Here is a 16321-nt window from a genome sequence, read left to right on the forward strand (position 1 = left end):
CTACAAGCGAAAGATTAAGAGATGAATACTCCTTTATTTGTGAAAGATGTGAAGGAACTTGCATAACGACGAAGCGAAAACCCTAACCCTAGCAAAGGTTTTCTTGGAAGAATCTCCCTACTCTAAACGAAACCACATGAATGTAGACAGCTACAAGTTAGGGTTTAGGAGATAGTAAAAGCCAAATATGGTATTTAGGAAATTAGATTAGGGGTTTTAATTTAAATATTTATGACGTGATAAAATTTTGGTATTTAGTCCAAGCCAACCATTTATAATCAATTGATCGGTTCAAAACAAATTACTTAATAATATGATTTTAATTATTTAATATTTTTTTTTCCTAATTTAATGGATAAATAATAATTTTCACTATATAATAACAACGTTTTACATATAAATATTTAGAAGTATTTTTTTCTATTTCAAACAATAAAGAGCCGAACACGATCAAACACATGCATGTTATTGTTCAGCTTGTTTATAAATTGAGCCCAAAAAAAATTGTGTATTCGGCTCGTTTGCTCATCGAAAGAACCGAAAAAGCTTTGTATCAAGTCAAACGCTAACTCTTCACAAATGATGAGGTTTTTGATAGCCCTAGTAGAACTTATCCAGTAGGAAGTATACACCAACTTTATCAAGAAAGTACAATATCTAGAATGGTTGGCGAATGGCGCAATGTTTGGAAAGGCCAACAAAAAATAGATAATGTGAATAGACTTCACCAAGCATAACTCAACATATTTAAAAGACAACCACCTACTTCCATGAATTGATGCATTAGTTCACCCTTGCAGTGTGACATTCAATCAAAATTTTTTAGATGCCTTCTTTAGCTACCACCAAATCAAGATGCAACATGTATATGCAAAAAAGACCGCCTTCATCACGACAGGACTTCATCACGACAGGAGAGTACCGTGATAATGTCATGTCTTTCAGCTTGAAGAATGTTAGAGCAACCTGTCAAAAGTTGATGGATTTAATTTTCTCACATCAATAAAAAATGTTGAAATCTATCAAGATGATCTTCTAGTGAAGAGTAGGTAGCCCGAACAACACATGTAAGATTTGGGGGAAACATTTGCTGCTCTAAAAATGTTTAGCTTTACACTTAATCTTTTAAAATATACTTTCAGGTTGAGCTCGAGAAATTTTTTAGGATATATGCTCACACTCGAAAGAATAAAGTCAATTTTCAAAAAAAAATCCAGCCATACTATATGTCACCTCCTTAAAACTTAAAGAACTGCAAAACTTGATTTGACGAATCACAGGATCAATAGATTCACATCAAAATTCGAAGACAGGTACTTTCCATTCCTCAAAACAAAGAATAATTCCAGTCATGTTTCTTGGACCAAAGAATGCAACCGAGCATTCATACAAATGAAGGCCTTATTGTCATCACCTCCTATGCCATAAAATTTCAAGCCAAGAGAGGATTTATTTATCTACCTAGGAGTCAGGAAAGAGACAGTCAATTGAATTTTAGTTTTAGAAGATAACAAGAAACAATTTCTCATTTACTATGTAAGCAAGTCCAACAAGGAGTTGAACGGAGATACTTGAAAATGAAAAAACTCGTATTGGAGTTAATTATCTCCATAAGAAAGTTGTGCCTATACTTTCAAGCTTGTGTCAAGGACATAATAACAAACCACCCATTCAAATCAGAAACAATAAAGCCTAATCATTCTAGGAGACTACTTGAGGTTCGGTAGAATTAAGCAAGTTCGACATCTCATTCATACCTATAACGACAATTAAAGCCCAAATAGTCGCTGAATTCCTTGCTAATTTTTCCAAAGGATTGGGAAACAAAGAAGTCGGCGGTGATGAGGAAGAGTTTTTGATAGTTTACATAGACAGGGTATCTAGAAATCAAAGAAAGAGAGTAGGCATGGTTCTACAAGTCCCTCTAGATTCATATACTATCATTCCATCAAAGTTAACTTTGACGCAACTAAAAATCAAGTGGAATATGAAGCTCTGATCATCATATTGAGATTATCTCTAAGATTTACAGTGACACACTTGTTAAATCTAATTCAAAACTAGTTATCAATCAATTTGATGGGTCATACAGGTACAAGTTGACATAATGCCCATATATATGGTAAAGCCATTGTTGAAATATGTAAACTCAAGTATTTCCATATTGAGCATATTCCACAGAAGAAAAATCAATCTGCTGGCCTCCATTCTAAGGGAGAAAGCATCGAAAACAAATGGCATATGACTCTACACCAACCCACAGTCAAAGCGGTTGAAGTTGTAAGAGTTGAGTCAGAGTTTACTGCAAGTTGAATCGATCCAATTAAAGGATATCTATCTACAGGAGTCATCCTAGCGGTAATCAAGGATCTGTAACAGTTTAGAATTAAATCCACACATTACCTTGTCAACAATGATGAATTGTTAAGGAAGTCGATGAATTTCGTTTCTCTCAAATGCATCAAAGAAGAAGAGACAACAAAGGTCTTAAAATTTCATTTTGGAGAATGTGGAAGCCATTCTGGAGGAAGATACTTGGCAAACAGAAACAGAGACCAAGTTACTACTAGTCGACATTAACGAAAGATACTAAAGAATCTTCCAAAATATAAGAACATAATCAATGATTAACCCTCATGGGGTTGCAACATTCACATAAATTATATCCAATAAATAGTTCTTGGCTTTTTGCGGTGTGGGAAATGGATATCCTTGGGCTATTTCACCTGATAAAGGAAAACAAAAATATATTCTAGTTATGGTCGACTACTTCTCGAAGGGGATCAAAGCCAAGTCTCTGGTCAGGATCATACCTGACATGTATAAAAAATTCATCTGGATTGACATTATTTACACATATGACTTATCTATGATAATTGAAATCGACGACAGTACCCAATTCACTGATCAAAAAGCGAAGGAATTTGTATTAAACAGGAGATATTCACCATGCCTCACTTCACATTTTTTTACTATTCCAAAACTAATGATCATGTAGAAGATGCCAATAAGCTCATCATCCCAAAGAATAAATGGGTTGAAATTTTACCATAAGTAATGTGGGCACTTTGAACCACACCTTAAATATCTATTGGAAAACTATTTTTTTCTTGTCATATGGAGTTAAAGCAGTGCTTCCAGTGGAATACATAGTTTATAACCAACGGGTACTAGCCATGATGAATTTTGAAGAATCTGGTTTAGAAGAACGAAGAATAAAAAACAAAAAAGGCTCCAACAACTCTCTAGATTTCATAGAGGAACTCAAGGATCAATATTCCCTAGATCAAGAAGAAACTAAAAGAATGATGGCTACAACACAAAAGTTAATAAGAGAAAATTCAAGATGGTCGATCTGATACTAAAAAAGATGAATGTCGTAGCTCGCAATCAAGCTTTAGGAAAGTTGGACCCTTCATAGACTAGACCTAACATCATCATCACCAAAAAATAAACTAAACTTGGAGCAAACAAGCCCATTATCTAATTGGCAAAGAAGAACCCAGAATCTACAGCGGAGATGACCTGAAGATATTTTATCCCTCCGATGGGAAATGTTCACCAAAAAGCTAAGTATTTATTACACACATTTCAATTCATGTGCAAACTCTACATTTCCCACTTCAAGTTATCAATATTTGTTTATGAAATGAACCCAACATGAGTCATTACGACCAAAAATATTAGAAAGTTTTGCCAAGATGGTATGAATTGCCCTCTATTGGGAAGATTTGAGAGCCACAGGCAATGAAATATTATAAGAGTTGCTCAAAAGCTCCCAAAAGAGCGAGACCTAAAGGAGAGTTAATAATCTCCTAAGAAAGGTTAGTCCCTGCTTAAGGAAATTCTCCTTTTTCTAAAAGGAATTCAATGCTTATAGCGGATCGAATTCATAAATGAATTTCTTAGAAACATATTTAGCTTAAACACACATGAATAAGTAAATATAAACCACAGTAGCCTTATCTTGTGTATTTCACATACAGAAGGATGAACCCCACAAAAATGAACAAATACCTGAAGACATATAGGACTCGGGGAACTCGCCCAAAGATGGAACAAAAAATCACTAACAATATCAGATGCACAGGGAAAGTAAAGAAAACATGCTGGCGGAAAAAAAGAGAACAAAATAACTTAGAGAAATCAATTTTTTATAATGTAAGGGAAATTATAAAAAGTACAGTAGAGTTCGACTCCTTACAAATAAAAAATGTAAGGGAATTTATAAAAAGTACAGTAGAGTTCGACTCCTTACAAACAGTCTATTACAACAAGTAAAGAACAACAATTTAAGTTTATTAATGCTTCAAAGGACTTACAAAGCAGTAGTATTTTCCTGGTTCGGAAACTATAGCAATACCTGCCATTTATTTACAATCATTCATTTATCTCTGATTTCAAACCCATTCTCTTGAAGCTCCTGAATGACCTCATTCTTCATGCGAGACCAGAGCTTCTTAGCCTCTTGATCAAACTTCTCAGACTGCAGTTTCTTCTGGAAATTCTCACTGTCTTTGTCCAAGTCTTCAATTCCTTTGGGTCCAATGGTAGTCCCAAGCATACCACCTTTTAAAATGAACTCCTCGACTGCCTCCTTGTCGCCAGGATACGGGAATCTTCTTCGCTCATACAAGTGAGCCATTTCTCTTTCTTCCTGGAGATAGAATGGATGAAGAGAATTAAGTTGATGAGTAAGATGAATTTGAATTAGAGAATTCTTTGAAAATACGCCCCTGTGCATAATTCAATGGCTGCTATAGGTGATGATCTAACTATTTTTATTCAAAACATTATATAATTTGATTATCTTTGTACTCCATTGTTTTAAGTTTATTTTTGAATATCAATGACTTTTTTAATTGTATTCATATATAGTTAATTTTATTTATGTTTAAATATTTCGATTATGATTGTTCTCAAATTTTTAATCATGTAACTTTAAATATATCTCGGCCAAATCTTTGCATTTCTATAACTTTAAATATATCTCGGCCAAATCTTTGCATTTCTATGCTTTGTTTATTAAAATAATATTTTATGATTTAGATGTAGACAAAAATAGTTAGAAACTATGGAAATGGGTGAGGGTCTTGGAAGCATAAGGGGAGGCGTCTGGCTTTTCAAGTTAGGGTGATACCGGGCAATCAATTTGCATGAGGTGGGGTGGGGTGGGGGTGGGGTCGGCAATCGCCTTCATATAAGTGATATCATTCAAAAAAGGTAATTCATTTTAATTAATACTTTTATATTATTTCAAAACTAAAATAGTATCAATTGCTTGACTACCGTATTTTTTAGTTTTGTTGACCCTATGTTGGTGAGTGCCTTGCTAAACTGATTCAAGATAAATTAATTTCATATGAATCGACATTTATAAGATCTAAAAATTAATCAATGTATTTTGTTGCCTCATATCATTTCAGTGTGTTTCTTTTATACTTCTAAGTCAGTTTCACGGGCACAAAGGATGACAAACACAGTAAGAAATGCTCAAGGGAGGATTATAGGTAGGTGTCTAATTCAAACCTTCAATATGGCTCGTCGCCATTTAAGAAAAACAATAGTGCACCTCATTTAATGCAAGATGCTATGTGGGATGGTTATATCAGACATTGGGTCAAATCCTAACAAACTAAATTCCATGATCAAGAGAGGTCATGTCGATTCCCATAATTAGAATTGTTTTCATGCCTTGTTTATCTACTTAGTTGTAATTTTATATTTTTTATATTTTCATTGCTCATTGCAGCCATGTAGTGGCTGACCCCTAAAAGAAATTTGCATGTGAAATGAGTTGTATTAAATATCATGTCAGAACCACTCCACCCATTTAATGGTCGCACCCCCACCCCCTTAGCCCAACCATCCCATCTCATTTTTCTCTTAAAAAATGGAAGCCCCCGGGTCTTTTGATGCTATAAATATGTGATGATATGTAATAAAATTTTAAAATATTAAATGAAATAGTTTTTATGTAAAACTGCTCTTCCATTAATTAGTTGCTTGGAGGCTTCACGATTGTGCCTATCCTTGGTGAGTTGAGTATTTATCGCGTCTTAAAATTATTAGCTAGTCTCAAAAAACTACTCTAAACCCACAAAACATCTGCTTCTGCAAGACCAACAAACCATCATCAAAGGCCTCATAATCACTCCACAACCTACCATAAGGCACTCGGTCAAACTAGTGTATCCATCCAAGAACCAGTCATGTTCCTTACACCATCATATCCAGTTAGACCTCACTAAATCATATCTATTTCATATCACAACTTAACATCTTAGCTGGTAATTGGCAATCAAATTCAATCATTTACGCCACTTAAATCTAATTTACTCAAGTGATCTTCCAAATTAGCATTAGATGAGCCCAAGAGCCTTATGGTGATTATAGAAGTTCAGCAATCAACTTAGACAAAGAGCCAATTCTAATGCCAAAAAAGTGCTTTAATTGGATGGGAAGAAGCTAAGGTGTCCTGGAACTATAGCAATAGTCAGAAAGGCAGCATTTTTATCAAAGTTGATTTTTCAATAAATGGTTTTCATGGGTTGTGTATTAGATAACCACAACTGCAATAGTAATAATAACATCAAAATATATAAAAAAGAGCATCTTCACCTTTGGCCTTGGCCTGAACGTCCACCAACCAAGTGGAGATGTCTCATTCCACAACCACGCAAGTCCAAATATCGTATAAGTACAGAGCATTGCTTTCCCCATCTGCTTCCAAAAGTAGATATCCTCTTTTTCAAAACCAAATTTCCTGAACCAACAACCAGAGTGTCAACTCTATAGCCATTATTAATCAATCAACAATAAACCGTAACAAGAGAACTTCAAATTTTGGCTATTGAGACATAGCCCTCAACTGAATATAATTGGATGAACTTCATTACACACTATACATTATGCCCGTAATGACACATTTTTTAATCAGGACATTATACAGGAACAACATGGCGGTTGGGTGGAACTTAAAAAGTCAACATTGGAAACAACAGTAAAAAATGAAAAACAAGAACGGTGCTCTCAAAGACAAAGATAGTTTCCAGTTTGATTAAAGGATTTCAAGACAGTATGGAGTTGGTTAGAGAGATATGCCTCAGCTTGTAATGAGTTTGTTACTAAGTGATTGTTTCGATTGGTATGTGGTTGATAATCTCTTATTTACAACTAGAGTGATTATTTTTGTTTTGTTTGCAAAGATGAGTTCCCATGGTTTGTAACTATAAATATTACTATTATTGGTTATAAATCAGAGTAATGTTTCCTGCCAATTTGTTTCCACTTTCTCTTCTTTTACTTATGTCCAGCAAGTGGGGGTCAATGTATGCTCAAAGAGATAACTGTAGCCATCGAAGAAGGTAGCAACCTGTGCTCTAATTCAGATCATGATGAGCTCAAACCTGGCAGATGCGCTGAGAGCAATGCAATCTCAAAATGAAAATCAGATTATTGAGATTCAGCGTTATGTTTGCAGAAATCTAACACTCAAGCTGTTTTAATCATTGATGATGGGAATGGAAAAACAAATAGAGAATTCAACTCAGTCTAGACCATATAGAATCCTGCAAGAAGAAAGTAATGGGGATAACTAAGTTGAAGCCATTTTTAAAATGAATTCATTTAGTAAAGCAGCAAACATTTCCATACATGCGAATGATAAAGATAGAACTAACTAATTTTAGTGGACATAATGTCAATATTTGGACAAAGTTGACGAATACTTCAATTTTAATATTCCTGTAATTTAGTGAAGCTACATCATTTCCCACTATTTCGAGGCATGGCCACAAACTAGTACGAATGGTCGAAGGTGAAGGATCAAAACCTAATGTGGCTCAACATCCTCCAATAGTTACAAGCTTGCTTCCGCATTTGCAATGTGTGGATCTTTTGGAAAATCCTTAAAAATGGAACGTACCATTTTTGTAACCGGGGGAAAGGAAATGGGGAAACCAAAGGAAGAGGAAATGAAGAGTTGAACAGAGGAGAAGAGGATGCGAAGACTCAGGAAATCGAAAAAATTTTGTGCCCGGACGTAGCTCTACATGCAGATTCTCAGTAATATACCGCCATATGTATTAATATCGGGCCTATCTAAAAAATATTAAAATGAAACCGCGGAAATTATTAGAGTGAAACCGCGGAGGTTATTGAAGTGGAACTGCGGAGGTTATTTGGAGAGTTATCAAAAAGTTATTAGGGGGTTATTGCGGGATTATTGGGGTATTAACTCCAACAATGCCGCAATAACCCCTCAAAAACCTCCGTAGTTCCACTCCAATAATCCCCTGCAATAAACCCAACAATAACCACCCAATAACCTTCGCGGTTTCACTTCAATAACTCCCTGCAATAACCCCCAAATAACCTCAGCGGTTCCACTTCAATAATCCCCTGCATAACCCCTAATAACCTCCGTTGTTTCACTTCAATAACCTCCCCCCAATAACCTCCGTGATGAAGCACATGTGTGGCATATTACTAGAGTCTACATGTGAGCTACGTCCGAAGTCCGAACAGAATTTTTTCACAATAAACTGAAGAGGGAGGAGAGGAAGTAAGAAGTGTCGGGAAGCTAATGAGATGAAATTTTTATCTATAAATTGTCAGACGACTTACCTTTCAAGTAGAGGAGACGAGGCTAGCGTTGGACGGAGGAGAAGATCAGCAGCTGCGACGCCGGATCGTGCAAAGGTGGAGCGTGCGAGCGCAAAGGAAGAAGAAGCCGTAAGGAAGAAGAGGCCGGCCAACCCTAGCTGCGATGTCTTCACTGCGAGAGAAGAGATTGAATGCAACTTGTGCTCGGTGCAGAAGGACGAGGTGATGTCGATCGCAGTAGCAGAGGGAGCTCGTGCGGGAGGGAGCCGATGTCAGAGTTCTCCCGCGTGTAGAGAAACGGGTCACGTGCGTAGGGCTCGACTGATGGGAAAAATATTACACCAGGACTCCTGACGTAGAGCTACATTCGGAGTCCAATGAAATGACGCCACGTGGAGGTGACAGAAACATAAAAAAAATCGTTTTAGTGCAGGGGAATATTCCCTCTGTGTTATTCTGCATAATTGATGTGTTATTATGGTGGTATTCATGTGTTATTGTGTTTTGGGAATATACCCGGTGTTATAATAACACAATAACACATCAATACCACTACAATAACACCCAAATAACGTGGAATAACACAGGAGGAATATTCTCCTGTGTTATCGAGTCGGATCACAGAAAAACGCTCATTTTCTTGAAATCATGTGTCCTCATATCAGTAAAAAAGCTCATTTTCTTGAAATCATGTGTCCTCATATCAGTGGACTCCGAACGTAGCTCGAGGTCAGGAGTTCTGATGTAATATTTTTCCCGACCGATGATAGTGTTATAAAGGAGAGCTTTTTTTTTGTAATTATAATATTAATATAAGAATTTTATACATTTAGAGTGCACATATACATATACATATATAAATAAATATTTATTATTAGAAATTGATACTTTTATTAGATTCTTGTATGCGTAGGATTGACTATAATTGAGTCAACCAAATGTACGTAAATGCAAAAAATATTGATATTGAAGTACCTTAAGTGGTATAATTTATTTAGAGAGTGTTTCTGTGACGGTTGTACATATACAAAATAATAATGGTATGTTGTTGATATAACATTCATTAAATAGCAATCTCAAATACTTATATTGGTTTATTAAAAAAAGTAACTAACATTTATATTGCTTTCTTTTTTTATTGTATTACTATAGTTTAAGAGTACGAGTATTCAATGGTTTGTTTAGCTCGTGATTATTTTTAAGTTAACTTTTCAGATTAATTTAATTGATTAAAAGATGAACGATAGAAGAGAAAAAAATGTATAGAAAATGCGATCAACCAATAATGAGATAGATTTAATTTTGATGTTTATATATAATTTGTATAGTGAATCTTTCATCTATTAAATAGTAAATGAATATAGAAATTAGTTCCCACCATCTGAGCATTTGTTTCTGTCTTGGCTAATGCAGGTTGTGACGAAAACTAACTTAGATAAGCACTTTTTTCATGTCAAACAACATTTTAAGATCTCCCATACACAATATAACTCTCTGATTTTTCAATTGTCAACTTTTTCATTTTTGGTTTGAAACCAACTCAATGTAGAGAACTTTTGATTATTAAAACACTGATATAATGGGATGCTATGGAATAGTGAGGATGCATAGAACCAAAAGTTAATTTGATTACAGCTTAGATGCAATCTCTACACTAAGTTATGATCAAGACTTATAGAGAAGCATGTCATCCAAGGTTGCATAATACATTCAAACCTCATCTATTTCTACTAAGCTACCCATGATAGTTTTACAATTGGGTGCAATAACTTCTCCTTTTAATTCTGGTACAACCAAGCCTACAACACCTTCATCATCACATGATTTATTAATATGCAAAACACTACCCCGCAAAACTCCAATTGAAAATAAGGCTTATGCTTTAATTGTGATGATGATTCTAAAGATAAATGCCAAAGTAAATTTTATAGGCTTTTGGGTTGAATCAATTTAAAAGCTGATCAGCCAATTAAATTCTCACCGTTTAAGGCTATCTAGAGTAATAGTTATCAACGAAAGCACTTCTAAGATGATACTAGAGCATGCGGCTAATTATTTGGGAACTCCTATCTCAATAACAAAGCTGCATAAGGTAGTAACTGGAAATATCAAACTTTTGCTACGTAGGAAGAAATGTCGCAGCAATAGGGTAGGCATTTTATCATGAATTTGTCCATGTTAGTTTTGAAGGATGCTCATCCCATTTTCAAGATGCTACAGTTACAAAATTTGGGGTCTATGTTGCATGATTATAAGGCATTGGCTGAGCAATTTCCTTGATAGAAAAAAATTACCCAACTTCATGGCAAACCGGCACTTCATCAGAAATAATAATATTTCACCAAATACAAGGGATTATTAATAAAAGTTATATTGAATATTTTGAAAATAAAGGATATTAAAGAGATTTTCACGTGATAACATGATATATCGTTTGCACTACACAACCAATTACCACCTTCAATATACTCTATTTCGATTAAATTCAAAATAGCATTTGATACTCCACAATAGTTTTCCCCTAATTGCATTATTTATCATCATATTAATTTAGTGGTGGGAGCTAACCTATCAACATGCGTCCACAATGATATCCCCTCTTTCAAAAAAATGTTGAATAGTCAAAGAAATGTGTGCCATTTGGATCACTCAAGCAATCCAAAGCTTTTTTCAATTCGTGCTATACTAGTAAAGAAGAGTAATGATAATTGATGTTTTTGTGTGAGCTCCCAAAGAAAAGTTCCCAATTCCCAAAATTGATTATAAGGTGCAGTAGTTTTTCCAAATTGGATTGACGATCAATACGCACCACGAAGATATTCATAAGATGTTTTTTTGTACATATGATTATCATTTTGAGTTTCTAGTGATTCCCTTCGGACTAACAAACACCTATTCTACATTCAAATCCTTTAATGAGTCTAGACTTTTGCAAAAAAAAAATAAAAAATCATTTTTTCAATGATGTTGGATCTCAATTTATCTGAGGACTCACACCTCAAAGAAAAAGTTAAGGAGTGGGGGTGAGCTAGTTGAGGGGGAATATCGCTCTCTTTTAGGGGAGAAAATTGTTTAAAAAATAGTTTTCAAGGATCGATCTCTTGTTACGTGATTTTTTCTCTGTTTATAGAGAGTTTTCTCATAAAATACAAAATAGATATTTATTACACATAAATCCCTAACAATCTCCGATTTATCCTATTTTGTCATCTTTTGCATCTCAATATCTATTTCCCATACGCTCGTCAGGCCAAATATTTGTCGACCTACTCGGCCTTTAAGATAATTTGGTGCAAAACAATTTGATTTTAGGGTGAGTTGCCTTTCTCGATTAAGACTATCTCTTAGACAATGAGGTCAATCTCGTCCCTTTGCCAAATGGGCGAGCTGATCGTAGTAGGTGAAATAGCAACTCGAACTCAATAGTTGGTACACGACGCAGCCGATACTCAGCTATTCACATTCGTTACTTTGTCAACTCGACAGAACAACTAGACAATAGAATTTGGCGGTCCGCTTCAGTATGCTATCCAACTCTTGAACCTGAGTTTGGTCATATGGCATTCAACTATATAGATGGTATATTGGCTTAGCACATCTATGGATGATCATACAGAGCACTTAATATTGGTCCATTAATGCTTGCACAAACGTCAAATGTTAGTTAAAATGACTAAATGTAGTTCTTTTGTGAAGCAATGTTGCATACATTGGCCATGTGACATGGCTAAGAGGAGTAATGAATGATACTAGGAAATTATAGGTCATACAATAATAGCCTACTCAAAATTTCTTCCATTAGTTGTGTGGTTTTCTTGGTTAAAAAAGGTACTACTATAGCTTCATTGCCAACCATGCATCTCTCATGGCACCTTTAACTATTCTAAAGGCTGATGCATTTCTTTGCGGCACAATGGCACATCAAGCTTTCACTTTTTAAAAGCAAAAAAAATATTAACACCTCGATAAAATCTAAAACTAGCTTAGAATATCTATTTTTCTTGTCGCATCACTTCACAAAACTCATGTTACTAACCTAAAAACTTACAAAAGTAACCTACCAAGCATTCATCTGGTATTTCATTTCAGTTTTAAAACCATTTAAAAAAGATCAATTTACTAAAAGGAGCACTTTGTTGCCTTTTAGAATAATTGACCAATAATCTTTCCTTAGTTAATTTGGCCACCAAGATAACAAATTATCCTTGTAATAAGCAGTTTAAAGTATTGGTCAATAGGAAAATTTAAATGTCCAAGATGCTACTTGGAAGATTATTAGCTCCTTATGCTAACTAATCTTGTTCTCCACCTTGCATGTAGATTTATTCTCATTGGGGGGGTCTCTTAATTTTTTTTTTTTTTAAATCGGGACATTGTATACGAATAGAGTAGTTGGTGGGTGGATATTGAACAAACAATAATGAAGACAATGATGATAAATTCAAAACATGTTGAAACAAGGAAATGGTAATTGGGGCATTGTCTAGGAATAGAGTAGTTGTTGAGTGGAAACTAACAGACAGTAATGAAAACAATAATGATAAAGTCAAAACAAGTTGGTGGGTGGAAATTGTACGAAAATCTCTTAATTTTTTTTTAAATGAAGACATTGTATAGGAATAGAGTAGATGGAGGGTGGAAATTGAACAAACAGTAATGAAGACAATAATGATAAATTCAAAACAAGTTAAAACAAGGAAATGGTAATCACAAAAATGAAGAGAGATTTTAATTCTTTTAAAGGATTTCAAGACATAGTATGAAGTAGATTAAAGAGCCAGTACTTGTGTTGAGTTTGTTACTAAATAATCGTTCTGTTAAGAAGTATCTAATAATCTGGCAGTTAGTCACAAACAGCTTAACTTCTTTTGGTTTGTTCGCATATATGGGTTCATATTGTTTGTAACTATAAAAGCTGTGATTCTTGATAATAAAATCAAGAAGCTTTTCTTGCCTAGTTGTTCTTATTTTTTATTAATTCCTTCCTATCAAACAACTAGGAGTCAGCATTCGTTCGAAGAGATGCCCATTGTTTCATGGTAGCAATCCACGAACATATTAATGTCACCATCCTTTTGGTGGGAAAAGAAGATTAAAGCAAGTTTAATAAAAATCCAATATCCAAAAACACCACTAAATGCTTAATCTAAGATTCACATTAACTATTGTAACAAAATCATTTGGATATAGTTCTAGGATCATATATTGTTTAAATTTGATTTAATGTACAAACAAACCGAACCCAAATGATAATTGTAATTCTAACCAAAACAAAAAAACTTGCTCAGTACTTCCAAACGAATCTGGCAAATTTAAGAAGTAGGAAAAAAATAAAGATATTCAAGAGATCAGAAGAAATGAACCTATCCATTAGGTCTGCAAATTATAATTTTAGCGGAACAAAACTTGATTAGACGAGTCTCATGTACCACAAGACTCCGTGCAAAAGACGCAATGAAGTGAGAGATGGATTAGGACTAGATAAGGCTAGCCAGTTCAATGCTAAACGAAAAAAAAAAAAAAAACACGCCTTAAAGAATTAGGGACTCAACAGAGATTACTTTCAATGAAGAAACCACTCTCGAGTCACCCAGCCTCACCTTAAAAACCTTCTAGCTTTGGGAAAGTTACGCATGGAGAACCATGAGCCTTCTGACTGACGCTGTCGGTGAGACATTTCTTCGAGCAGGTAGAGAGATTGATGGTGTAAGAACCGAACAGGACTGCACGCAAACCAAACCGCGCGAACTCCTCTCACTTCGCACAAATTACGTACCCGTGGCCAACTCCAGCCGCGACCGCCAGCACGCCGCCTTCAAGAGCTTCACTCCCGCAGCTTACGATCGATTCCCGTGTTCGACACCGACTTCCCGCACAGCGTATTCTTCCGATTTAGATTTTAGTTCTCCCGAACAGGGCAGCCGATTATCTCCGTCGAAGTCGGAAAATTGAGGGGTTATTCAGGGGTTAAGAGGTTACATGGGTTATACTACTGTATTAATTGGAGATCTGTATAACTTATTTTTATTCATGAAATTACAGAAGTACCCTGTATTAATCTCCGTATAACTACACTGTCTTGGAGATCTCTATAACTTATTTTTATTCATGAAATTACAGAAGTACGAAACTCATTTATAAGTTACAAATAATTTATAAAGAGGTTACATGAGAGTTACAAAGGCTATAACTCCGATATAACCCCCTTATATTCCCTGAATAACACCTGAACGTATGCAGCGTTGTGTGCGTCTTATGTACGCAAATATTTTCCGTTGAAGTCACCCCCTCACCTCTTTCCTCATTTTTACTCTGATCCAGCAGTCGCCATCCCTCCAATCAATAAGAAACATCAACCCTTCTTCTTCTCTCCTCTCCTACAAATTATTTTGCGCGTTTACATATATACCATATGTATTTACATATTTATCATCTAAACTTTACTTCTTATATTTATACCAACAATAACTTTCATATCACCTCAAAAAAATTACTATTTAAAATTAGAAAAAATGAAATGCACCTTTTTCATGCATAAATTAAGTGTCATACATATAAAAATTGAAGTTTCAGTGCTAGATTTATAAATGCATGATAATTGAGTAGTCTGTATGTAAAGATTCCATTTTGCCTTGTTGGCTTTGATGTGATCTCCTGAGGCTTTAGGTCAGTTATTTTGGTCTTCAGTTGTTTGATCAACTATCTATCTTCTGAGTGAACTTAGGTCATATGATTGGCCCTCAGTCGTCTGCATAGCCTTCGGTCGTTTGCATAGCCTTCTGTCATCTGATTGGCCTTCAGTCGGTTGGCAGCCTTTCAGTCAGTTGAATGGCCTTCGATCGGTTGTGCTAAGCTTCGGTCGTCTGATGACCTTCAGTAACGTGAGCAGAGCTGACATTCAGTCAGCCTAATCTATCACATTGACAACATATTTATTTTTTTCTTCTTGCACGTAAGAAAATGCATAAAAATGTTTTGTAACTTTTTTTAATATGAAATAAAGTGAAGGTTTTAGTTGTTTTTCACCTTTTTTTAAAACATTTTACCTCTGTCGTGCTATTTGTTTGCGATAATTACTTGGTGATGAATGTGGGTGTTGGTTGATGACTCAAATCTTTGAAAAGATTGTTTATCGTTTTTTTTTTAATTTCACCGCATGGCATAAAGTTGTATACAACATGTGCCTCATTTGCTCAGTCAGGTTGTCGCCTTGGTCAGGTCGCACCTTTCTTCATGTCTTAAGTGGATCTTGTATTTGCCTTCATGGGGGTAACTGCCAATACACGTTGTTAGGGTGATTTACACCGTACCCTTCACAGAGCTTGTCATTACTGGGCAGGGAACAACCTCCATAGCTTTATTTGTGTCAAATTTAGAGGCATGTGTTTTTTTATGCTTGCTTTGAGGGTTGATTTTTATTTTAATGTTGATCAAACATCTTACGTCATTGTCAATCATTTTACTCGGGTCAAAGTTCCCCGAGTATTGGCTTAAATGCAGATGCATGTGAACTCTTCGAGTTCCCCAAGTCTAGATCAAATATAAGAAAACACAATCAGAAAAGTTTATATATTTTTCAAACAAAACAATATATTTGAAATGAGAACTCATTTTATCGTTGAGCTGGGTATCTGTTAACCAATGTTGATCGACCGCTAGCGAGATGCCACTAGTCGCCTTTCCCCTAGTTGAGCTCTTTGACTGTTGGAAGATG

General features: G+C 35.2%; 1 protein-coding gene across 2 annotated transcripts; it reads right to left on the reverse strand.

The window, feature by feature from the left end:
• Positions 1-908: 908 nt before the first annotated feature.
• Positions 909-14577, reverse strand: LOC110029465. 2 transcript variants are annotated; one of them, XM_020731768.1, is made up of 4 exons: positions 14208-14577; positions 6622-6766; positions 4364-4657; positions 909-966 (listed from the first exon to the last, which is right to left on the reverse strand). In XM_020731768.1, exons 1-3 carry the CDS (start codon positions 14282-14284, stop codon positions 4385-4387), a joined length of 495 nt encoding a protein of 164 aa, XP_020587427.1. In that variant the 5' UTR covers positions 14285-14577; the 3' UTR covers positions 909-966; positions 4364-4384. The 2 variants fall into 2 exon arrangements, with proteins under 2 accessions (XP_020587427.1, XP_020587426.1); XM_020731767.1 differs by lacking the exon at positions 909-966 and having other exon boundaries at positions 4226-4657.
• Positions 14578-16321: the final 1744 nt, after the last annotated feature.

The sequence above is a fragment of the Phalaenopsis equestris genome, unplaced genomic scaffold (genome assembly GCF_001263595.1).
Source record: "Phalaenopsis equestris unplaced genomic scaffold, ASM126359v1 Scaffold000574, whole genome shotgun sequence".
Classification (NCBI taxonomy): Eukaryota; Viridiplantae; Streptophyta; class Magnoliopsida; order Asparagales; family Orchidaceae; genus Phalaenopsis; species Phalaenopsis equestris.

Coding starts and splice junctions, on each gene's coding strand:
- LOC110029465 (XM_020731768.1), bottom strand. CDS start 14,284: ATGTCTCACCGACAGCGTCAGTCAGAAGGCTCATGGTTCTCCATGCGT. Junction 6,767..14,207: donor AAAGCTAGAAGGTTTTTAAG/GTGAGGCTGGGT, acceptor TTGTTGGTTCAG/GAAATTTGGTTTTGAAAAAG. Junction 4,658..6,621: donor CGTTCAGGCCAAGGCCAAAG/GTGAAGATGCTC, acceptor TTCTATCTCCAG/GAAGAAAGAGAAATGGCTCA.